The following is a 26,247-nucleotide window of genomic DNA, read 5'->3' on the forward strand; positions in this document are numbered from 1 at the left end:
TTGGAAAACTGGTAAATACCACCTCTGAGTGGCCCTGTTCCCATCTATCCTCTGCCTCCCAAGTCCCAGCTGAACGGGAGGGAATGGGGATTTTGCAGTAACCTTCCCCTGGAGCAGGGGGAGAATGGGGATTTTGCAGTAACCTTCCCTTGGAGCAGGGGGAGAATGGGGATTTTGCAGTAACCTTCCCCTGGAGTAGGGAGGGAATGGAGATTTTACACTATCCTTCCCCTGCCATGCCCACCAAGCCATGCCCACAGAACCAATAGTAAACAATTTTGAATACCACCACTGCGGTGGTCTCTCACCATGGCCAAGTTGATCATTGAACAACTCCTGAAGAAGATGTAGGGATATGTGAATAATAAGAACCAAACATGATGCCTCTTTTATTAGGTAGAACATTGAGAATATCACATGATTCAACAGCCTTCTTCATCAAGTTATGTGACACAATAACAACCACATGAGAAAGAGATGACAGTTGGGGTTTCTCTCAACATGGCCAATCTGATAATTGGACAACTTTTAAAGAAGCCACAGGCAGGGTGGAATTCTACCGGTTTGAACAGGTTTGGATGAACCGGTAGCTCCGAAGATCATCTGGTTTGCTGATCGCACTGGTTTGCTCCCAGCTGATCTTTGGAGCTCCCATGAGCAAGTGGACCCACCCTGCCCCCGCCCCTGCACCTTACCTACTTTATCTTCTCAGCTGAATTGCACAGCAGAGTGTATTGCTGCACTTCAACTGTTTTCCTTCCCAAGCAGTAATCTGGTTGTGAAACCAGTAGGATCCCACCCCTGGCAGGGATATGTAAAGAAATAAGAACCAAATATGGTGCCACCTTTACTAGGTAGAATATTGAGAGCATCACAACATGATCCAACACCCTTCTCCATCAAGTTATGTGACATAATAGCAGCCACATCAGAAAGAGCTGACAGTTTAGTTCAGGGAGGAGGAATTGACTGAAACGTTATGAACTTCATGAAGGAGGTGTTCCAGAGGTGGTATTCAGCAGGTTCTGACCAGTTCTGGAGCACCAATAGTGGAAATTTTGAGTAGTTCGGAGAACTGGTAAATACCGCCTCTGACTGCCCCCCCCCCCCATCTATTCTCTGCCTCCCAAGTCCCAGCTGAACGGGAAGGAATGGGGATTTTGCAATAACCTTCTCCTGGAGTAGGGAGGGAATGGAGATTTTACAGTATCCTTCCCTGCCATGCCCACCAAGCCATGCCCACAGAACCAATAGTAAACAATTATGAATTCCACCACTGCGGTGGTCTCTCACCATGGCCAAGTTGATGTGAACACGAACCAAACATAGTGTCTCCTTTACTAGGTAGAACATTGAGAATATCACATGATTCATCAGCCTTTTTCATCAAGTTATATGACACAATAACAGCCACATGAGAAAGAGCTGACAGTTTAGTCCAGGGAAAAGGAATTGACTGAAACGTTAACACAAATAAGAGGAAGTGAGACGGCCAGTTTATTTGCCTCGTCCAAGGTAAGTTTTGTTGCTTATATTTTGCTTCTGTTAAAGGTAGCATACGTTAGAAGGCCACAGGCTAGACAGTCCCTTGTCGTTTCACGGGTTCCAAAAGCAAAGAATCCAGATTTGGTGTAATAGGAGCAGGGTTGCTCAAGGCAGTGGAGTGAGTAAACACTTTGGTATGTCCTAAAGACATGGCCTCTCTCAGAGGAGCCCTCATCACACAGGAGCCCTTCCAGCAGCTGTCTCTTGATGGGCTTCCGAGTTAGCCTCCTAGTCTTCCTAGCAACTAACAGCTGGAACATGGACATTTATGGAGGTTTCATTTTAGACAGAGATAAACTGAAGCACATTCCTCATCGTCATTTTGTCTGAGGTGTCTCTGAAGTCTGATTCCAGGTTTGCTTGAGGTTCAAAGTACTGCTCCACCATTATCCGAACAAAAACAAATAATTGGAGCTGTCACTCAAACTCTGTTAACCTGCTCCCCGCTGCATCAGATGGTATCTTCAAATAGTACAGCAGGTGGTTTCCTTCTCTTCACCCCTCATTAACTGTCATCTAAGCCATAGGAACTGTCACGTTCAACATCTGTTGCATCCTTTCATGTGGCACATTTCTTACCTAGAATTTCTACCATAAAAGACTGAGAAAGTTACTTGGATAAGCAGCGAAACGTTTCAAACCCAAAAAGAAAATAACTCGTGTTGCCATGACTAAACTTCCAGGCAACTCTACTTGGATGATTGAGAATCTTCATTGACATATTCCACCATGAAACTATATAAGGGGATCTTCTGTAGTTAAGATTGTGGTTGCATTTGTTCACTTAACAAACATTTTTCTTTAACATACATTCAGATCATGGTTTGGTTGCTTACAGATTTAATATGCACATCCATACTTCCAGTTTTTTTTTCTCTAATTTTTCTTGGGTTTTTTTTTCGAAAAAAAAAAAAGGTTTTATTTCTTTTAAAAAACACAAATATTTCATCATTCGTCAATCATTAAAACATTGAAGTACAATTTTTTTTGTATGCCCCTCCCTCCCTCCACCCCCCCAGCCCCTTCCCCCCCCCCCCGACTTCCCAGAACCCGTACACGGTATGGACTTTTAACTAACACAGTCTAAAATCTATTGAGAAAAAAGAAATAAAGAAATTAATGACATTCTATATTGACCTTAGCTTCTTCTTACTGAACTAACTTTAAACAGTTTAAATCATTTCTGATCTTAAGCATAGGCTAACTGGAATTTCTTGGTCCCGTATTTATTTTGTATATAGTCAATCCATTTTTTCCAGTCTCGTTTATATCTCTCATTTGAGTGATATTTTAGCCATCTCAGCTAAGTTTGTGACTTTCAATGTCCATTCTTGGATTGTAGGCAAGTCTTCCTTCTTCCAGTATTGCGCCACCAACAGTCTTGCTGCAGTCATTAGGTGCAGAATCAAGTTAGTCTCTACCACTGTAAAGTCAGTACATATACCTAGCAAAAATAACTGAGGAATAAACTTTATCCTTCTTTTAAAAATATTTTGCATAACCCACCATATTTTTATCCAGAGTGCCTTAACCTTTTGGCAGGTCCACCATATATGATAATAGGTAGCATCGAGAGAACCACACCTCCAACATTTAGGCTGTACATTCGGATACATAGAAGCCAACTTTTTAGGAGAAAAACAAAAGAAGCTAAAATCTTGATAAACAATTATTGCACTCGTAATACGAATCCAGCTCGTGATAAGATTAAATCAATCAAAACTTTGAACTGAGTGGGGGAGACCTACTTTGTCCCGCACAAGGCAGTTTGAAATTCCCAGCACGGACAGCTGTTCTGCCTTGGGCTAGCCCCCCTCTCCCTGCAAGCACAAAAGCTGCAAAAATCGAAGAGCATTTGCCAGCAAAACAATTTCTTCTTTCCTTCTTGCCTGAAGGATAAGAAAACCTGATAAGACGTCAGATGGAAGATCCTCTAAACAGGTACATAGCCAGGAATTCGGAGGCAGCTGATTTTTTGCTGCCACCACCAGCAGGCTCCTCCCAGCCATACTTCCAGTTTTATGTAAGATGGTTATTTTTTTTTTCCTATCTGCTCTTCCATTCTTAATCTTCCACTTTTAATCAGAATAAGAACAAAACCTACAATCATCAAGTGGACACGGCTTGGAGGATTTCTATCCCAACCAGAGGAGAGGGCATTCAGAGCTTCCCTACAAATGATTACTTAGATTCTGTTTGAACTCCAAACCTCTCTTTGTGACTCCATTATTATCTTCAACATCACAAGGTTTCTCCTAAACTTCAACTTCTATTATAAGAAAAGCCCAATCCATTTAGTCTTCTCATCTGGGTGGCAGACAACAATTTTTTGCCTTTTTCCCTGTGAACAGTTTGTGGATAATGAAGGAATGATATCACCCACTCTATTAAAACTGATTTGGTTGACATGGAATCAACTTTCGTTTAAATTCAAAACAGTATTGTACTGTCATAATGTGATCTTTATAAGTATATATGTTCTACTAGCAATCCTAGACTTTGAGGTTTTAGTTCCAAAGTCAGAACTGTCCAACAAAGAGCAGAAATAAGGATTGAGTGATTTTTATATAGATCAGTTCATCCTTGTGGTCATCTTGAATCTAAAACTTAAATTTGATCTAATTTTATTTTGAAATAGTTTTGATTTTATTCTTTATGGTTTTTAAATTGTTTTTATCAGGTGGGTTTCAAATCCCGGTGCTATCGGTTTACTAGTGCTTGTGCACGCGATGCTTCTGCACATGTGGAAAAGCATCCAGGCGAGTGGACGGAGCTGCCCACCGCGGTCACTACCAGTTTGGCCGATCTCGGCCAAACCGGGAACAACTCACCTCTGGTTTTTATGGTATACACTGTTGTGAGTCATTTTCTGAGTCCAAAGATATGAAATCCATTTCAAGATTAAGATCTCTTTAGTGAACATTGTAAATGTAATCTACCATATTGGTTCAATGTGGTTTAGTGGATTTCAGAAACTACGGTTTAGAGAGAAAGTTTGGTTCAAAGTTACCCAGCCAGCAATGTCTCAGGATGGAGCAGAACTTGTATCTTAGAGTATTTTGGAGCATGTACTTAGCAAAGAAGTACATAATTTTTCCTCATCTGAGAGATGTGAGAGGTTCAAAGCACCTCCAGGCTTCAAGCCAACTCCTATTAATTCCCAGAGTTGGGAATTTCCTAAATTCAGGAATCACCTGCTCTGTGGAAAAGTGAGATGAATGCAGTAAAATATTGCTCCCTCCTAAACAATAGCTCTCAGAGGGAATGGAGGAACTGTTTTTGCCATAATGATTTGTTAAATCAACACACAGGCTATAAATCATAATCTTGGCTGGCCAAGGACATTAAAGTAGGGCTAAGATTCAAATACATTTCAATAGGTCCCATTAACGTAAAGGCTTTCAAGGTATTGGATAGGAAATAAAAATGGCAACAAAAAGAGAAATATGAGCTATTTGTTGAATTTTGGATAAAATGAAATTGCATTCATTTCAATTTCAAAGAAAAGGTCTTTTTAAAAAAAAAGGTAATGTTTTTCAGAACAATAGTTTGGTATCCTAAATAGTCCACACATATCAATAGAACAGGGAGTCCAACTCGATTTCATTGAGGGCCGCATCAGGGATGGGTTTGACCTCGGGGGCTGGGGTGGGCGTGGCCAGCTCAATGTCACTCGTATCAGGGTGCCTGTGGTGGTCGGAGTGTTCTGCTAGTGAAAATGGGCTCCTGAACTCCGTTTCGGCTACGATGGCCTCCTGCAACCCTCTGCTAGCAAAAATGGAGCTCGAGAGGGTTGCCCATAGTCCTCCCGAGCTCCGTTTTCATTGGCAGAGGCACTGCAGGCTGGCCCTTCACTGTTTTCAGGCCCGCTCTGTGGGGAAGATCTAAACACCCTGCAGACCAGATCCAGCCTGAGCCTTCAGTTTGACACCCCTGCACTAGAATTTAGAATTAATTTTTTCCAGAAATGGGATTCTCACTTTTTCGTTTAGTGTATTTTATTTATTTATGTGTTACATTTATTTGTTGTCTATCTCACTCGGGGGCTATTCTATGTGGCCCCAGGTTAGAGACTTGAAAACTCCTCCCCACCACATCTTTAGAGATCTATAGAACTCCAGTGAGAGTTCTAGTCCTGCTCTAGGGACAGAATCAGCTGGATGATTTTAAACCAGACACACCCTCTCAACCCTAGGAGTGACGCAATGACAAGTCACTTGTTAAATCTTGCCAAGAAAACTGCAGTGATTTGTCCAGGCAATCATAGAAGCCAATACACAGATACACAAAGATTTCCCTTGAATATCAGGAGTGGGGAATAATAATATTTAACCATGCAAAAGATATTTAGCAATGGGGCAGGTAGACTCTGCTTAATTGGAGACTGAATGTTCAAAGTTTTGGGATGCTATTAAATGCATTTCTGCTGTGGTCAGAGATTTAGCCAGATAATCTGCATTTTTCAACCTCTACATTTTATGATTCTTTGAATGAAATGGGGAGATTAACAAGGCCAAAAAGACAGTAAGGAAAAACAATACAGCAAATGTACAGTTTTTAAAAATAATTTTCAACTGGTCAGAACAAAATGAGGGTTTGGATCCTAAAAATAAAAACAAATCCTTAGGAGGTAATCATGCTGCACTCATCCATTCCCTTGAATCCCTTATGTGGGATGAGTATCCCATATAAGGATACTGGGGGATGCATTCAGACCTCATTTCAAGTCTGTCTTGCAAAAGGTTATAGCAGCATTTAAAAAAAAGAAATCTAACACCTAAGACAGTGCCAAGGAGATGATCAGGCATATCCACTTGGACAGTAGTAATCTATGAGGCGTGTAGGGGACTATATCCAGACCAAACTTCTTTCTTAGTGACAGCACCATCCACTGATTCAGTTTTTGCCTGGAGAAAGATTATTACACCTGGGACAGTATGCCTATTAATGTTGAAATCAGCCTCCTCCAACCTGGAATCCTTCAGGCCAATTGGATTACCTCTCCCATCATTCCACACCAGTCTGAGCACACTGAAGTGTTGGGATAGTAGTTCAGCATATCCGCAAAACTTCAGAATGGAGAAAGATGCATGGTTGAACCTTTCTCCTGGACCGAATAAGGCTGAGCCTGAAACGTGCAAGTACCTGGTTTGCCATGCAGGTATCCAGAAACCATCCCATATTTGGAAGTCCAGCACAGCTGATGGCCCATAATAGGGAGCCTTCATAGGTTGTATGATAACAACTTGTACACTTGAAATTGAATAAAAAGTGGGGGAGGGATCTCGCACAATAGCATCTCTGTTGTTCTCACTTGTAGGTAATTGTGTGAGTTTCTGGCTGAAGTCAGAGGCAGAGAATTGCAGTGGGCATTCTTGTCTTCTAATGCATGGTTGGGGGAGATCTTCATGAAGGAGGTGTTCCAGACATGGTATTCAGCAGGTTCTGACCAGTTCTGGAAAACTGATAGTAGTAGTAGTTGGTAAATACCACCTCTGACTGCCCCCAACCCGCATCTATTCTCTGCCTCCCAAGTCCAAGCTGAACAGGAGGGAATGGGGATTTTGCAGTAATTTTCCCCTGGAGTACAGAAGGAATGGGGATTTTGCAGTAACCTTCCCCTGGAGTAGGGAGGGAATGGAGATTTTACAGTATCCTTCCCCTTCCATGCCCACCAAGCCATGCCCACAGAACCAATAGTAAACAATTTTGAATTCCACCACTGCGGTGGTCTCTCACCATGGCCAAGTTGATCATTGGACAACTCCTGAAGAAGCTGTAGGGATATGTGAACAAGAAGAACCAAACATGGTGCCTCCTTTACTAGGTAGAATACTGAGAGCATCACAACATGATCCGACACCCTTCTGCATCAAGTTATGTGACACAATAACAGCCACATGAGAAAGAACTGACAGTTTAGTCCAGGGAGGAGGAATTGACTGAAACGTTAACACAAATAAGAGGAAGTGAGATGCCCAGTTTATTTGCCTCGTCCAAGATAAGTTTTGTTGCTTATATTTGGCTTCTGTTAAAGGTAGCATACGTTAGAAGGCCACAGGCTAGACAGTCCCTTGTCGTTTCACAGGTTCCAAATGCAAAGAATCCAGATTTGGTGTAATAGGAGCAGGGTTTCTCAAGGCAGTGGAGTGAGTAAACACTTTGGTATGTCCTAAAGACATGGCCTCTCTCAGAGGAGCCCTCATCACACAGGAGGCATTCCAGCAGCTGTCTCTTGATGGGCTTCCGAGTCACAACACGACTAAGGTGGAATAAACAAGTACATGCGAATGAATAAGGAGGTTGAGGAAAATAATCCTGAACTCCCACCTCCTTCATTAAACTTTAAAATTAAAATTGACTAAAATCCTTCATTAAACACGTTAATTATTGATAACAAAGCCAAAATAATTGCTCCTCAGAAATCACCACATGGATATTTGATATAATTGGATTCCCAATATGTCACCTTCCATTGTGAATTCTTTTTCTCAGTATGAAATATTTCAGAGCAGCAATGCTTCACGTCACCTGCAGCTCACCCTGATCTGCTGGAAAAGCTCAACTGCTTCCCTTCAGCCTTGAAAGAAAGAAGTGATCAGAGAAACAAAGAAGATAAGAAAGAGAATGGGTGGACCGACCTATTCAGACTCCACTCCCTGATGGCTGCACCCCTACTCTGAACATGAAACTCAGCACAGTCCTTCTATCCCATTACTGCAACCTTGTGTAGCTTGCACATCTTGACCTCTTCAACTGCAACTTCCATTATGCCTGACCAAAATCTATTCTCCAGGATAAATTCCATGTTATTAAAAGGGGGGAAAACAGTTCACCAGTTCAACAGTTCACAAATGTGCGCTTGACAAAAGCGCGCTGACAAAACCACGGGGACAAAAGTGCGAGTTCAAAATTGCGCCAAAGAATGAGGACAGAAGTGCACCGACAAAAGTGCGCCGACAACAGCGTGCTCTTAACCTAACCCTAAACGTAACCCTAAACCTAACCTAACCCTAAACCTAACTCTGAACCTAACCCTAAACCTAACCCTGAATCTAACCCTGAACCTGATCCTAAAGGTAACCCTAAAAGTAACCCTAAATCTAACCCTGAACCTAACCCTGAACATAACCCTGAACATAACCCTAAACCTAACCCTGAACCTAACCCTAAACCTTACCTTAACCGTAATGGTGCTTCTGTCGGCGCTCTTTTGTCGGCGCGCCTTTGTGGCCGTGCTATCAACGTTACGGTTTTATCGACGTGGTTTTGTCGGTGCGCTGTTGTCGGGCGCGCTTTTGTCGGGTCACGGAAAAAACTAGTTTAAATTAGTGATAATGTTTTAAGAGGAATGCAGCCCAGAGTCACATTGTTTTGAATTGGATAGACTTATAGCTCGTAAATAAGTAAGCAAGCAAACAAACAAGCTGTCCTAAGCTGGTTGAAGCTTATAATTCAAGAAAACATTTTTAGAAAAAAGAAAGTCAAAAAAGCAGGTTTTTTGTGGTATTGAATTCACGCATTGCTCTAACCGGTGGGTTCTTTTAATCATAGTTGCTTGAACAAGCCACAATGGCTAAAATAGATTCACAGAAAGCACTATACTATAAAACTTCAGTTAGCAACCACAGTATCTGGGTTCACATGGAACGTTAAGCTATAAGGGGATTTTCTTATAGTTACTATGCAGCATATGATGCTAAATACTATTTTTGATTATGTGGCAAGAAGGGGTTATGTAACACATAACTTCTGATAAAAACAGTGTGGAGCTTTTACTGTGATTTAACCTTTTTAAAAATTTATTATTAAATAATACATTAACAATAATAATATGTCCCTTGATAAGTTGTATATTATGAAATGAAATTTCTATATCCAGGGGTTGATGAGTAGATAAGTAAAGCAGAGAAGTCTAACCCCTAATCATTTGTCTGTAAGATGAATTTTGAAACCTTTTCTTTAACTTTTATAATCAATTTAATTTTATCATGAGAGGGAGGGGCATCTTAGATTTGCCAAAGAAATAATAATAAAGACTGAACTATTTTTATTTGTTTAAAAATTTGTCTGCTATTTCCTGTTTAAAATCTTGCACTACTTTACAAGAGTTTACAATTGTAATTAAAGAAACTATAGTTAAAACAAGTCTAAAACCACCCATTAAAACAACAATGGAGAACAAAAGTGGAATTTTTTATAAATGTATAAATTTAATGTAAATGTATAATTAAATTAAATTTAATGTATAATTTTTTCTATTTTTTCTGAATTTTTAAAATAATAGCATTCTATAAACAAAATGTATTCATACCTTTTCAAATCGTTTAAAAATTGTACATATATACAAAAAAGCATAATAGCCAATTAAAAATAAAAATCTTAAAAGGAACCTTTTAATAAAACATCTCTAGTTTTACTACAATACAAACGTCATGTTATGCTGCCCAATCCACACCCCATCAAACTGGGATTAAGAGTAAAAGGAACGTAAACTATGATTGTCCAAAACTGCTGCAACCAGCAGAGTTTTCCTAAGCAGGGGATGGAACGCCACCTCTTTAAAAATTCTATTATTTTTAAAATAATAAAAGTATTTCGTGTTGCTTGGATCGATTATATATCTCCTCCTGGAAGACATTATCCAACCAGGTAAACAGTGATCTAATATACAGTTGGCTACACCCATAGCACTGAAAACCTTATCCACTTCCTTAGATTTAACCAGAGGTGGGTTTCTGCCGGTTCGGCCCGGATCGGGCGAACCAGTAGTGGCGGTGGCAGGAGACTCTGTCCACCCACCCGGAGGAATGAGCAAACCGGTATAAAAAAAATGGAAACCCGTCACTGCATTTAAGGGGTTCAAACTCTTCTCACGTAACTACATTAATCCCAGTCCAAGGATTTTGTGCAGCTGAAGTCTAACTCAGAGTGAATTCAAACAATTCAAACAATTTCATCCAAAGGATGGCTAGAATAGTCTTCACCATGGTCTTGTAGATGTTTGTAGGTTCTTCCTTTTCTGGAAAGATGCCACCTGGGCTTTCAATACACTCACATCTGCCATCCCTGAGCAAAAGCAGTGAGTGGAATGGCTAAAGTTGATTTCAGAGACCTTTGATATCAGCTGTATGGTTGAGCCAAGATAGGAATTTTTTGAAGTATTACTTTGTGGCGAGAAAAGTAGCAAAACATAATTATTTTCCAACTGTTATTGCATCTGCAGAAAGCTCACTTTGAAGGAGTTCATAATGGTTATGACTCATGGTGATGATGTTCAGTTTCCTCAAGATCAGAGAAATCTTGGAATTGGAAGAGAAAGAACAATCACATCAACTCATTTAAGCTTTGGAACATATTTCAAGTCATATCACAATAATCTAAGTATAGTAAGTCAGTCAACTGCCCCAATTGTCTTTCAGAAAGAGCATTCCATGCTGTTGTAAGACCAAGAACCATGGAAGTAATATTTATAAGACATAAATTCAAATGAATTATTGCTGTTAAGATACATTCAACATTTAATTGCAAAAGGAAAGTTCAAAGTTCAAAGTTTAATGAATTTATATGCCGCCCAATCCCGAAGATTGGTGTACTTAAGCTTCCTTTTCTATACTTCTTAAGAAACAAAGTCATGGATGACAATAAAACCCAGTGACTGTTTTTGTTAAAATAGCAGTATTGTGACACAAACTCTCCTTCTTTTCAACATGTGTGTAGTGTCAATATATAAAAGAGGCAGGACATATGTTATGTTAATGTGATGTTTTCATCGGAAGGATCGGTTAGAGCATCATTGCCAACTTCACCATAATAGATCATCAAACAATTTTTCATTATCCTCAATCTATCAGTTTATTAGCTTTAAAATGGCACCTTCAGTATGTCTCATACAAACAGAATAACGTGGCCATCACAGAGGAATTGGAGGGGAGGCAGTTTACTCGTTGAAATAAGTCAGCCCTATTTATGGCTCACTTTTTGCATTTTGATATACTTTTTAAGAGTTTCTGCCTTTTAATATAGATGGTATCTACCACATCACCAAGTTGAGAATCGAACTGACATAGTTTGGGGAAGGTTTATGCGTTCTTTCAAAAGATAACAGGCTGCAGTTTTTTATGATTTTTGATCCATTATAGTTACATACTTCCTTCCTTTCCCTGTGCAGACAGACATGGATAGTTAAGTCATAATAAACCTAGAGCAATGTGGGAGCAGGCTGAATGCCACTCAAGAGGTGATCTGAATGCATAGCCTCCTGATCTAGAATAAAGGACCATCACTAATAGTTACATGCTGATTGTGGGCTGTTTAGCTATTAAAAGCATTAAGAGGTGGATCAAGGAGATCTAGAGATCTCCCAAAGACCTCTTAGAGGTCCACCAATTCAGAATTATTTGCCAGCCTATGTTGAAAAATAAAACAATATAAAAATCCCATCAAACACCTGTGAGAAGCGTTAGTGGTAGAAAAGGTATCAATTGTAATTTTCAATAGGATAAATATTGATAAATATAACCCACATAAACAAAAGCACTTTTAAAGATCTGCATGATTTTTAAAGTCAGGAAGGAATGCTGAGACCAAACAAATTTAACACTGATGTGGGTCACAGATCTCAACAGCCTGTATAAGCAGATACAGCAAAAGACTTGCTTTCCCTCAATAATGTCTATGATGGAGTGACTAACAGGCCACTACAAAGCTCTTTTCTTGAGAGACCGCCTGCTGCCAATTACCTCCCAAAGACCCATTAGATCGCACAGGGTCGGCCTCCTCAGGGTTCCATCCACCAGCCAATGCCATCTGGCTACGACCCGGGGGAGGGCCTTCTCTGTTGCAGCTCCGGCCCTTTGGAACGAACTCCCCGTGGAGATTCGGACTCTCGCCTCTCTCCCTGCTTTCTGAAAAGCCGTTAAAACCTGGCTGTGTCGGCAGGCCTGGGGTTCATGAGCTCCCTTCCCCTCTCGACAGGTGTGGTTGTTGGTCATTTTAAATGTCTATTTTGTACTTGTATGTTTCCCCTTCCCGTTTAAGTTGTTTGCCGCCCTGAGTCCCTTTTTAGGGAATAGGGAGGCATATAAATAAAATAAAACTTAAACTTAAACATATAGCTAACACTGCTTACACTACAGTTTTCCTCTTTCCATTGTTATTATTAGATAACAATGGAAAGAATTTTGAATCCATTATAACAATTGGGAGATAATTGCACATTCAGTTGTTGGAAAATAGTCACTGGTCTGGATACTCTTTCAATCAATAGAGTATTTATACATGTATCCAACTTACCTGTTGTGTTCACTGTTAAGCTTTTTTCCTCAGTAGATGTTGAATGTTTAACTTCACAGTATATTGTCTTCCCAAAGCGCAGCTCTTTTGGATTTAAGTATATTTTACTAACAAAATAACATAAGTGATCTTCTCCAATCTCAATATTCCTGGGATTGATATATTCACATATTTTTCTCCAGTCTTGGTACCATCTGACTTGTATATCACGCGGTGCAAATTGTGATATAGAAATTTCAAGGAGGATATTCTGATGATCTTGGGTCGCCTTTATTTCAGTCAAAACAGGCCGTTTGACTAAATGAGAAGGGGGAGAAATGGAATAGAAATAACTATGTAAATAATATGTTTCCAGACCTTAATGTCAGGGCTGCAGCCATCTTTTCTTTTGGATCTTTGGCCTACTACACTTTCTATTATTCTACTATGTATTTTCTATTGTGGGAAAATGGGACGGGAGATTGTAAGAAATGAGATGCTATGTAGCCATAACAAAATTCAGCTCTCTTAATCAATTGGAACTTTGAGCAATTCTTTGCCTTGGACTCTGATTTACATTTGGATGCTATTTGAAACTCTTGACACTTGATTTATTATGAATAATGCAAAAACAATGTTTAATACAAGAAAACACTATAAGGATTGATCCTCTGAAGTCTTGCATAAAGAAACTATTGCATGACACCACTGCAGAAGACCAATTGCACAATTTTTATCAACTACAAGTTAAATACACTTTCTGCACCATTTGCAACAAAACCCAATGAATGGAAATCATGTCTACAACCTTTTCTATGACTGCCCCTTTAAGCAGGGCATAACAGACCTTTTTGTTGTTGTTTTTGTTGATTTCCCAATTTTTATTTTACTGAAAACATTAAAATACAAACTCCAAAAGAAAGAAAAAATAGAAAAGCAAAATAAAACTAAACAAGATCACACTCAAAAAGTACAAAAAGACAAAGCAAACCTATATATGTTGCTGTGGTTTATTCTACAGTTTTCTTGTGTGTTTCCAGCATTTGGTTGAAAATCAGTAACAGCATTGCATATGATATATAGGCATCAACAGTGAAAGGAAAATGTGTGAATGTGTTGTGATGTGCAATTCAAGTATGAAAGGACAGGGGTTGTGTTGTGTTATCATGTTTCATCATTGTGGTTGGAAATGGATGTCTATGCATCTTATTGGTAAAATAGATAATTTTATCCCATAAATATTTCCCACATGCAATGCAAAGCCAGGGGTGTCCAGGCACCATGGTCAAAGAAGAAACTGAGATGATGATGAGCACCTCTGCTCCCAGAGATGTCACATCTGGGCTGTGGCTTAATTCTTGGTATCCATAGCACAAAGGACACAACAAGAAACACAACAGTGCTACAGACAGGGAGATTTTCTTAGAAGTAACATTGCAGGTGTAACGGATAGGAAATAGGGATGTGCCACACTCCTCACCTGTTAAATTCTATTACTTTTAATAAAGACTAAAAAGGATAAACAGAACCCAACTTTATCAATTAACATCAGAAGACAACTAAATAAATAAATAAAAATTGGTACATACCTGGAAGTTCTAAATACACTTCTCTTGTAATAAGCTTTGTCAATCTTGCATGCTTTACTCTGAAACAAATAGCCTTATCACAAACTGAAGCAGTAGCTCTTAGTGTATACACGGAAGTTAATTTGTAACAACCATTAGGGTCCATGTCAAAATTTTCTTTGACCGCATCCTTCATTGGTGAATTATTTCCTAGGAGCCACTGAGTAGTAATTTCAGTAGGATAGAAATCTGTGACATCACAAGTTAAATTTACACTTTGTCCATAATCTGCATCACTTGGTTCAATAACAATATTTGAAAGTTTGGGAAAATCTATAAATGTGACAAGACAGAGAAATCAACATTGGACAAGGAATCACTGTTAAATGAAAACAATACCCTAATATACAGAGCATCAAATGAATTAAGAATAATTTTAACATTATATTGTTACCACAAGAAAGGAGGAATCATTGTTCAATGAGAACTTGTGCTGTTACAGTAGATTAACAGCACTATTTCACACAGAGCAGTGGTCATACATGAAATCAGCCCTCAATTGATTTAGGCAAGTAGCAATTATTTCTGTTTCCCTGCTTCTTGTGTACATGTGTTAGTCATGCAGTGAGATACCAGTGCTTCTCACTATTTGGTTTGTTTCCACACATTAATCCATAGCATGTTACTGTATACTGATGTGAACTTAGAAGTAAAATGTATGTAACAATGCCATAAAGTTTGTTTGTCTGTCTGTCTGTCTGTCTGTCTGTCTGTCTGTCTGTCTGTCTGTCTGTCTGTCTGTCTGTCTGTCTGTCTGTCTGTCTGTCTGTCTATCTATCTATCTATCTATCTATCTATCTATCTATCTATCTATCTATCTATCTATCTAGACAACTAGTTCCTATTTATGACAGTCGCAGAGACGCGGGATGATGTGACCACATTTTGTGACTTTCTGACAAGTAAAGTTAATAGGGAATCCAGATAACCAGGTTACTACCTTAGCAACTGGCTATGGAGATTCTCAGTCATCCAGGTCATGGTTGTCCCAAAGGTGCTTTTTTCAAGAGGCAACTGGACTTTCTGGCTTTTCTTTGAAGACTTTAACCCCTCTTTCAAACCAGCGATCCCCTCTGTCCATGCATTTATGAAGTGATTGTTTGTTGTACAGTTGGTTGTTGTTTTACATAGTGAAACAAAACAAACACTTCATAAATGCATGGAACAACATAGGAGAACAAACACATCAGGACTAGATTCAGCAGTCCATCTGCATTTAAAAGACACAGGCCATTCTTTGAAGACAACAAAGTTCATATTTTGGACAGAGAGGTGGTTTGAAAGACAAGTCTCTGTCAAAACTGAACAGTCCTATCTCAACAGAGGGGAAGGGATATGGCATCATCTATCTCCTATCTACAACAGAGGCCTTTCCACAGTTCCAAGAAGGCTCCACACCCATTTGCACCACTCAGGTGACTCTGATGAAAGAGATAAACCTCCAGGTGACCTTAACAATCCCCTAAAAGAATGCAAATGACCAGCTATCTGCAAGGAGTATAAATCCTTCCATTTCCCAGTATCCAGTCAGAGCTGAAAAAGCTTCTTGGATGAGAACTGAAATGTCCTCAAAGACAAACCAGAAAGTCCAGTTGCCTCTTGAAAAAAGCACCTTTGGGACTACCTTAACAACTGCAATGATTCATTTAACAACTGTGGCAAGAAAAGTAGTAATATAGGGGAAAACCTGCTTAACATATGTCTCATAACGTCAATTTTTGGCTTAATGGTAGTTATAAGTTGAGGACTACCTGTGTATTTCCTCAACATCCTCCAAAAGAGGAATTTAACTGGGGGGCAGTGGGTGGGGCTAGAGCAAGTACATCCATTCTTAATGTTCCCTCCCACATAGAGTCAACACAGAAAGTCAGAGCCTCCAAGGGACATCCCAAAGATGTTTTTTTCAAGAGGCAATTGGATTTTCTGGTTTTTCTTTTAAGGCATTTCACATCTCATCCAAGAAGCTTCCTCTGCTCTGACTGGATGGCGGGGAACAGGAGGTCCAGTCAGACCTGAATCCAGTCAGAGCTGAAGAAGCTTCTTGGATGAGAGGCAAAACATCTTAAGAGAAAAACCAGAAAGTCCAGTTGCCTCTTGAAAAAAGCACCTTTGGGACAACCATGACCTGGATGACTGAGAACCTCTCCATAGAAACTCCAAGACACATAGATTTTTTTATAGCAATGATAACAATCACCTTTCAGCATCACTTTATATCCCTTCCGTAGAATTTTCTTGCAATGATTTATTTCAACAAAGAATTCTACTTCATGGTCTTCTGCGCTGGGTGTAAAGGTTATTTCACTAGCCCTGGAGTACAGCTTTGACATTCTGTCCAACTGCGGCTCCTCTGTTTTAACCTCAGCACCCAAGAGCTCTTCAAAGCCCTTTCTCCAATAAATGTCACACTCAGATGGATGGTATTCTGTCAATAAGCAACTCAATGTGATGGGTTTCCCACACTCAGGAACAGGGGGCTTACATTCAATTTTGTCAACTCTGGGGGCCACTGTAAATAAAGCACAACAGCAAATAACAGAGTTAGTATTCAGTACAGAATGTTCAAACCATAAACTTTTCTTCCCACATGACTGTTTAGTTTACACAACTAAGTGCCAAAGTCATCATCCAAACACAAATGCCAAAGGTATATAAATTACAAATCTGGTGAAAAATGAAGTAGAAAATGGCCTCAATGATAACGTAATACCAATAAAAATTTGGATTTGGATTTGGATTTTAATAGCATTTATAGGCCGCCCTTTTCCCTGAGGGGACTCAGGGCGGCTTACAATAATAAAGGAAGGGGAGTGAAGACAAAACATAAAAAGAAATGTGCAATAACTAAAAATTACTAAAAACACAACATTCTCTCAGCATTCGGGAGGGGCGGAAGAGTTTATCCCCAGGCCTGACGGGCTAGCCAGATCTTGAGGGCTGTACGGAAGGCCTGGACTGTGGTCAGGGTACGAATCTCCACGGGGAGATTGTTCCATAGCGTCGGAGCAGCAACTGAGAAGGCTCTCCTCCGGGTAGTCGCCAGTCGGCACTGACTGGCAGATGGAATACGGAGGAGGCCCGCTCTATGCGATCTGATGGGACGCAGGGAGGTTATTGGCAGAAGGCGGTCTCTCAAATAGTCAGATCCACTACCATGGAGCGCTTTATAGGTGGTAAGTAAGACCTTGAATTGCACCCGGAGATCCACAGGCAGCCAGCGCAGCTTGCGGAGGATAGATGTTATGTGGGCGAACCGAGGTGCGCCCACAATCACTCGCGCGGCCGCGTTCTGAACTAGCTGAAGTCTCCGGGTGCTCTTCAAGGGCAGCCCCATGTAGAGCACGTTGCAGTATTCCAGCTTAGAGATCACAAGGGCTCGAGTGACTGTCGTGAGAGCCTCCCGATTCAGGTAGGGCCGCAACTGGCGCACCAGGTGAACCTGGGCAAATGCCCCCCTGGTCACAGCCGATAGATGGTGATCAAAACTCAGCTGTGGATCCAGGAGGACTCCCAAGTTGCGGACCCTATCTGAGGGGTATAAATTTTGTCCCCCCAGCCTGATTGATGGTACGGTGGTCAAATTATTGGGAGGAAAACACAACAGCCACTCGGTCTTGTCTGGGTTGAGCACCAGTTTGTTTGCTCTCATCCAGTCTTTAACAGCTTCCAGACCCTGTTCCATCACGTCCACCGCTTCATTGAGTTGGCACGGGGCGGACAGATACAATTGAGTATCGTCCGCATATTGGTGATACTTTATCCCGTGCCTCCGAATGATCTCGCCCAGCGGTTTCATGTATATGTTGAATAGGAGGGGGGACAAGACCGACCCCTGTGGCACCCCACATGTTAGGGGCCTCGGGGACGATCTCTGCCCGCCCACCAACACCGACTGCGACCTGTCCGAGAGGTAGGAGGAGAACCACTGCAAAACAGTGCCGCCCACTCCCACCTCCCGCAGTCGTCGCAGAAGGATACCATGGTCGATGGTATCGAAAGCCGCTGAGAGGTCAAGGAGAACCAGGATGGACGCAAAGCCTCCATCCCTAGCTCTCCAGAGATCATCGGTCAATGCGACCAAAGCGGTTTCTGTGCTGTAACCTGGTCGGAAGCCGGACTGGAAGGGGTCAAGATAGTTTGCTTCCTCCAAGGTACGCTGAAGCTGGAGGGCCACCACTTTCTCAACAACCTTCCCCACATAGGGAAGGTTGGAGACTGGACGGTAGTTATTAAGAATAGCTGGATCCAGGGACGGTTTCTTCAGAAGGGGTCTCACCACCGCTGCCTTAAGCTCGGTGGGAAAATGCCCCTCCCGAAGAGATGCCACAGCAACCGCTTGGATCCAGCCTCGTGTCACCTCACTGCTGTTGGCAACCAGCCAGGAGGGACACGGGTCCAGTACACAAGTGGAGGTACTCACAGCTCGCATAGCCTTGTCCACATCCCCAGAGGCAACTTCCTGAAACTCAACCCAGAGATGGTTTGCCAAGTCTTTCCCCTGTGTCTCAGCTGGCTCTGCAAGAGTGGAGTCCAGGTCCGCTCGAAACCGGGCAACTTTGTCCGCCAAGAACTGAACATACTCCTCAGCCTTACCCTGTAAGGGGTCCCCCGTCTCCCTCCTATTTAGGGTCCCCCGTCTCCCTCCTATTTAGGAGGGAGCGGGTTATCCTAAACAGGGCGGCTGGGCGGGACTCGGCGGACGCTACCAAGGAGGCAATGTATGTTCTTTTTGCCGATCTTAGAGCGCGAGTATACTCCTTGGTGCATGCTGTTACAAGTGCCCGGTTCAATTCGGACCTGTCTAATCTCCACAGGTGCTCTAGGCGTCTCCTCCGGCGCTTTATCTCCCGGAGCTCCTCGGTAAACCAAGGAGGCCTCCGGGGGCCGCTGACCCGGAGGGGCCGTAGTGGCGCAATCCGGTTTAGAGACCCCAAAGCTGCCGAGTGCCAGGCAGCGACAAGGGTCTCAACCGAACTGTGGGCGAGAGTATCTGGAATAACCCCAAGCTCCGTCTGGAACCTAATGGGGTCCATCAGTCGCTTGGGGCGGAACCACCTGGTCGGTTCCTCCTCCCTACGGTGGGGGTTTGGCCTCCGGAAGTCTAGCCTCAGTAGGCAGTGGTCTGACCACGACAGGGGTATGATCTCATTACCCCTCAGACCAAGATCGTAACTCCACTGCTCCGAGAGGAATACGAGGTCGAGCGTGTGACCCGCTGAGTGGGTTGGGCCTCGAATTACCTGAGTCAAGCCCATGGCTGTCATGGAAGCCATGAACTCCTGCGCTCCGTCAGAGCGTTCACCGAGCGAAGGCAAGTTGAAGTCCCCCAGAACTATGAGTCTAGGGAACTCAGCTGCCAGCTCGGCTACTGACTCGAGGAGTGAGGGGAGGGCTGCTGCAACGCAGTTGGGAGGCAGGTACGTAAGCAGCAGACCCACTTGACCCTTGAGGTCCAGCTTCACCAGCAGGGACTCACACCCGACAAGCTCCGGAGCAGGGATCCTACGAGGTACTAAAGACTCCCGGACTACAATAGCCACACCGCCACCCCTTCCCTGGGCTCTCGGCTGGTGTAGCACCTGAAATCCGGCTGGGCACATCTCTACGAGGGGGACTCCTCCCTCCGTGCCCAGCCATGTTTCAGTAATACATGCCAGGTCTGCGCCCTCATCAGTTATCAAGTCCCGGATGAGGGGGGCCTTATGAACCACAGACCTGGCATTTAGCGACAGCAGCCTGAGACCAGGGTCCTGATCACTCGCGCCATCTGACCTTGGAGTGGGACTCCTAGGGCCGGAAGGAGGGATCTCTGTAATATAGCGAACCCTCCTTCCCCAATGATGGCCTGCCCTAAAGTCCCCGCCATATCTGCCTCTCCCTGTTATGACCGCAATGCTCCGACCCTCTCCCGTGGATATAGCCCCCCCAACCACCCCAATGGCCCCCATATGACCCGCCAGGTCCTCCGAATCATTCATGCTCAAACTCTCACACAAGCAGTCCTCACTAATAGAATTAAAACACAAATACAGCTAAATAAATTAAAAGTGAGATCATTCATACAACCAGACAATCCCATGCACTCAACATACCAGTTAAAATTAGAAAATAATAGGGTTGCGCAGGTCCAAGATAGTATTAGTTCGTAGTAGTCCAACGTAATAATCCCCCCTCTCCTGAGGGGGGGGGGTCACACCCTAATGGGGGGCTCCACTCTTCTCCTTCTTCTATGCCCCAAAGAAAAGTCCACAACTGGAAGGTCAAAGTTCGATAGTATACAAGGCAATCGTGTGTAATAAAGGGGAGGCAAAAATGCCTGATGTTTATAAGCAAGGATTGTTCAGTCTTATTCCCTTTAAAGTCCCAAAGAAAGTCAGCGGACCACATAGGAGAAAATCTATTTCCTAGGGTTATATAATGTCCATAGTCCGGTGGGCCAAGATCTGAAGCTGGCCCCAGCTGCTCAGGGTGAAGGGGAGGAAAGCGATGGTTTTCTTGATACCCAAACCTTGTCCCTACTGCTGCCATCATCTGTTGTTCCCAATATTCCTAATAAACAGTAACAAAGGAATAATGATTGGGGCAGCTGCGATGGTAAATGGGACAAGGCTGGGGGAGAGGGAGGGGCGTCCAGACCTTCTTCCTCCACAGATCGAAACGTCCTATTCAGGGCTCCGTCTTCCGTCCTCCGTTCAGTCCCCTAGCCAACAGGCAAGCGGCCCAGGGACCCCAGGAGTGGACAGGCAGCTGGCAGCAGAGTCAGCAGGATAGGACGGGAGGGGGATGTCCGAGGGGGGGGGGGCTACGGGATGGTAAACGCAGCCAATCACCCCAACCACCCCAACCACAACTCCCAATGGTCTTCAGCAAGTTAATCCTCACCGATGGAATGCTGAGCCTTGTGAAAATCCCGGGACCAAATCCTTCCAGGGGGCTCCGTTGGTAGTCCGAATGGACTCCGGAGGCTCTAGATATCTTTAGTCTTTAGCACTGGCTTCTAAGGAACAGGAAGCCAGGCAGCTATCCGAGTCCCGCGTATGCGCAAACAGCAGCAACCCTCTTAGTAATTAAAACCAAAGTTTAACAAAAGAAAAACTCATCCCAGATGGAAAGAGGGGGGGTAAATACCCCCTTCAGCAGCTGGGCCCAGACGTTCTCAAGGGGCCTCAGCAACCGGAGAGTTAATCAGGCTTCCTCCCAAACCAACATCAGAAGGCCAATTTCTAAGTTGGCGTGGAAATAGATTTTCAGTTGCTCATGTAATATTCCATTTATGCACTAAAAAAAGAGATCCTGTAATCCGCACATGGATGCAACTGAAGCTATTAGCATATATTTCCCCATTTTGCACATCCAACTTCTAGCTATTTGGCAGTGGCAAGTGTTACATGAAGCCACATCATAAGCCATCAAAGAGTAACCTACTCAGCAATATCCCTTTCTGCTTCAGAAGAATATTGTATGAAAGAACTTAGTTGATTTCAGATACCAAAGTCAAACCCTGGCCTGACAGCATATATGTCTTCCCCTTCTATTACCAGGTTGGTTGTACGGTTATTACAGTAAATCATTTGGGTGCTTCTTAGAACTGTGGTGACACGTGTTTGCAAACTGTCAGCAATTCTTTGCTGTTTCAGTGTTCCCAGGCATGAACAAGGACACAGGGTGATACAAAGTATAACCTGTAACATTTACTCATTTGAATGTATAACATTTGATTCAATTAGTGTGTGAGAACATGCACATTCTCACGAACACCAATGATGTAATGACTAACCAATTATCGTGCCCTGGAGACTTGTTAACCAATAATGAAATAACATGTAAAGGAGTTGAGAACTAAGAAGCTGCAAATGCTATAAAAATGTCTTATGATTAATAAGTTGCTGTTGATTCTGCTATCCATGGAATGCTTAATGCTGTTGATTCTGTTGTTGATTCTGGATGCTCAATAAATTTCTGTTGGTTCAGCTATCCGTGGATTGGATTATTTTCATTCATCTTCAGCCTCGGGACCATAATGCAACATTTTGGCATCCGAACAGGGACCCATATTTCCTCCGGCAAGGACAGACGCGTCATCAGCCCTAGAGCTCCTCAATCTTATAAGATTTCTGTAAGTATGGGATCCTCACTTTCTCAGGAACAAAGGAAGCATGTTAATGAGTTGTGTTATCTTCTTAAGAAGTCTGAATTATCTGTTTCACAAAAGGCTCTTTTTCGGCTGGTACGGGAAATTGCTTTAACTTGTTCTTTCTACTCTGAAAAGAGTTCTTTGAAGTTGTCAGATTGGGAAAAAATTGGCAGGGTTTTGCATTCTGAGCCGAGGAAAGAGATAGTTATTTTACATGCCTGGCATATATGTCGTTATGCTACAGAAACTTTTGGTCGGAAAGAAGATTCTGTTTCTTTTTTAACACCTCCCTCTCAACCTCCTTCTACTGTGATCTATCCTCTGCTGTCTGGAAAAGAAATTTTGTCTTCTGATCTTAAGGTTAAGGCTGTAATAATACCTTCTGCTCCTTCTGACATTGCATTAAAGCCTCCTCCTCTTCCCCCTCCTTCTTCTATTCCTCCTTTTCCCCCTCCTTCTTCTATTATTGTTCCAAAGTCTTCTTTTCAAAAGATGGTGGAAAATTGTAAGACAGATGGTACTATTTCTGGAGAAGAGTTAGCTGAATTGTTGTCTGTATGTCCAGTGCAGTATCAACCAGGACCACAGGCTGGACAACAGATTGCAGAATGGGAAAGTTTTCCATTTCAAATTTTAAGGGAGTTGAAGAAGGCTATTTCTGATTATGGAATTACTGGAAATTTTACTAGAGATCTTTTAGAAGGAATTAAGAATGGTTATTCTATGATACCTCAAGATTGGAAGCAATTCAGAAAGGGGGGAAAAGCCTGTGGGGAATTGTTACAAATGTGGAAAATCAGGTCATTTTCAGAAAGATTGTCGTTCAACGCCATCTACTGGTGGTGATCGTCCTACAAAGAAATGTCCTGTTTGCAAGAAGGGTTTTCATTGGGCTAATCAATGTCTTTTTCGCTCAGGAAACTTGCAGGTGGTGTGGCACCCACCCAGAAAACAAAGAGTGCATTTCCCGTCATAAATCTCCCTTTCCCCTCTCTTGTCCCTCCTCCCTCTCTTGTGCCTCCTCAGCCACAGCAGGTAGTGCTGGGGTCGATTTAATTACACAAGCAGATTTGGATTTTAAATTTCCTTTAGAAGTTAAACTTGTTTCTTCTCAGTACACTGGTCCTCTCCCTTCTGGTTTAGTTGGTATAATTTTACCACGTTCTTCTGCTCATAAATTGGGATGTTTTGTAGTTCCAGGAGTTATTGATTCTGATTACACTGGAGTGATTCTTATGCAAATTTGGGTTAACATTCCACAATTTCTTTCTAAAGGATCTTCTGTAGCACAACTTCCTTTACTTCCCTATACCCAGGTACCTAACCCAGGTATTAGACATTGTGGTGATTCTGGATTTGGTTCAACTCTTACTTCTATAGGACTTCTGCAGTCTATTAATTCTCATAGGCCACTTCTTACTTTATATCTTAATAAGCAACCTTTTCAAGGTTTGTTAGATACAGGTGCCAATGTTACTGTCATCTCCCTTTTACAGTGGCCTGTGCAATGGCCTAAACGTGATGTTAATTCCTTGTGGGGCATTGGTGGGTCTACAACTGCTTGGCAAAGCACTCATTCCATAGCCATCACAACTTCTGCTGGCAAGTCTGTATCTTTAGATTCTTACATTTTAGATATTCATACTAGTATTTGGGGCAGGGATCTTCTTTCTCTTCTTAACGCTCATTTGATTTTGGATGATGGCACTTCCTCTTAAATGGCTTTGTTCTACACCTGTTTGGATTGATCAATGGCCGTTATCTTCTGAAAAATTGATTGCTCCTCATTCCCTGGTACAGGAGCGATTGGGCTGCTGGCCATATTGAACCTTCTACTAGTCCATGGAACACTCTTGTGTTTGTTATAAAAAAGAAAAGTGGAAAATGGTTTTTATCTGATCTTAGAAAAATAAATGCATGTATTCAACCAATGGGGCCTTTACAATATGGTCTTCCTAATCTTAATTTAATCCCACAGTTTTATAAACTATTAGTTGTGGATTTGAAAGATTGTTTTTTCACTATTCCCTTACAGTCACAGGATAAAGAAAAATTTGCTTTCGCTGGGCCTGTTTTAAATAATAGCCAACCTACACAACGATACCATTGCTGTGTTTTACCACAAGGTATGCTCAGTTCTCCTACTATTTGTCAATATTTTGTGGATCAAGCTTTGCAATCTTTTTGTGATCAATTTCCTTCTTATTTAGTTTATCATTATATGGATGATATTTTAATAGCGGATTCAGATCTTGATGAACAACAAGTGCTACAAACATTGACTACTATTGTAGCAAGCAGAGGGCTTTACTTTACTTTTTTTACTTACTTTACTTTATACTTTACTTTACTTTTTTTACTTTATACTTTATTTGTATGCCGCCCTTTTTCCTGAGGGGACTCAGGGCGGCTCACAATTCAGGGGGAGGGGAAGACAAACAAGTTACAAACATGAAGACAGTACATTATTGAAAAAAAAGCACAACAGTCATACCATTCGGGTGGGGTTAAAGTCATTAGCCCCAGGCCTGCTGGGACAGCCAGATTTTAAGGGCAGCGCGGAAGGTCTGGAGGGTGGTGAGGGTCTGGATCTCCACGGGGAGTTCGTTCCAGAGGGTCGGAGCAGCCACCGAGAAAGCTCTCCTCCGGGTAGTTGCCAGTCGACATTGGCTGGCTGATGGAATTCGGAGGAGGCCTAATCTATGCGATCTTATTGGTCTAGTGGAGGTAATTGGCAGTAGGCGGTCTCTCAAGTACCCAGATCCAATATCATGAAGGGCTTTGTAGGTGACAACCAGCACCTTGAAGCGCACCCGGAGATCAACAGGCAGCCAGTGCAGCTCGCAGAGGATAGGTGTTACGTGGGTGAAACGAGGTGCACCCACGATCGCTCGCGCGGCCGCATTCTGGACCAGCTGAAGTCGCCGAATGCTCTTCAAGGGCAGCCCCATGTAGAGCACATTGCAGTACTCCAGCCTAGAGGTCACAAGGGCATGAGTGACTGTTGTGAGAGCCTCCCAGTTCAGGTAGGGGCGCAACTGGTGCACCAGGCGGACCTGGGCAAATGCCCCCTGGTCACAGCTGACAAATGGTGTTCAAAAGTCAGCTGTGGGTCCAGGAGGACTCCCAAGTTGCGGACCCTGTCTGAGGGGCATACAATTTGACCCCCCCAGCCTGAGAGATGGAACACTTGGCCAATTAGTGGGAGGGAAGCACAACAGCCACTCGGTCTTATCTGGATTGAGTACAAGCTTGTTAACCCCCATCCAGTCTCTAACAGCTTCAAAGCCCTGGCTCATCACGTCCATCGCTTCAGTGAGTTGGCACGGGGCGGACAGATACAGTTGTGTATCGTCCGCATATTGGTGGTATTTTATCCCGTGCCGTCGGATGATCTCTCCCAGTGGTTTCATGTAGATATTAAAAAGAAGGGGGGACAGGACCGAACCCTGCGGCACCCCATACGTTAGGGGCCTAGGGGTTGATCTCTGCCCTCCGACTAACACCGACTGTGACCTGTCCGAGAGGTAAGAGGAGAACCACCGTAAGACAGTGCCTCCCACCCCCACCTCCCGCAGTCGTCGCAGAAGGATACCATGGTCGATAGTATCGAAAGCCGCCGAGAGGTCAAGGAGTACCAGGATGGAGGTGTGGCCTCCATCCCTG

The 26,247-nt window shown here is 42.7% G+C and overlaps 3 protein-coding genes across 3 annotated transcripts in view; 1 reads left to right on the plus strand and 2 right to left on the minus strand.

Moving 5' to 3' along the window:
- Window positions 1–26,247, plus strand: part of KCNJ11 (potassium inwardly rectifying channel subfamily J member 11) — a 159,906-nt gene that overhangs the window by 32,512 nt on the left and 101,147 nt on the right. The window lies entirely within an intron of this gene.
- Window positions 1–26,247, minus strand: part of LOC148049584 (uncharacterized) — a 114,038-nt gene that overhangs the window by 21,093 nt on the left and 66,698 nt on the right. The window lies entirely within an intron of this gene.
- LOC148049585 (uncharacterized) overlaps window positions 9,619–26,247 on the minus strand; it is a 32,644-nt gene continuing 16,015 nt past the window's right edge. The window contains exons 7-10 of the mRNA XM_087717281.1: window positions 16,645–16,956; window positions 14,409–14,720; window positions 12,841–13,137; window positions 9,619–10,847 (exon numbers count right to left, since the gene is read on the minus strand). Coding sequence (XP_087573407.1) covers window positions 10,801–10,847; window positions 12,841–13,137; window positions 14,409–14,720; window positions 16,645–16,956 — 968 coding nt within the window. The 3' untranslated portion in view covers window positions 9,619–10,800. The remainder of the gene's footprint in view (window positions 10,848–12,840; window positions 13,138–14,408; window positions 14,721–16,644; window positions 16,957–26,247) is intronic.

Source organism: Thamnophis sirtalis, unplaced genomic scaffold, assembly GCF_051295495.1.
Source record: "Thamnophis sirtalis isolate CommonGarterSnake01/CBP01778 unplaced genomic scaffold, rThaSir2_p1.2 scaffold_1, whole genome shotgun sequence".
NCBI classification, from domain to species: domain Eukaryota; kingdom Metazoa; phylum Chordata; class Lepidosauria; order Squamata; family Natricidae; genus Thamnophis; species Thamnophis sirtalis.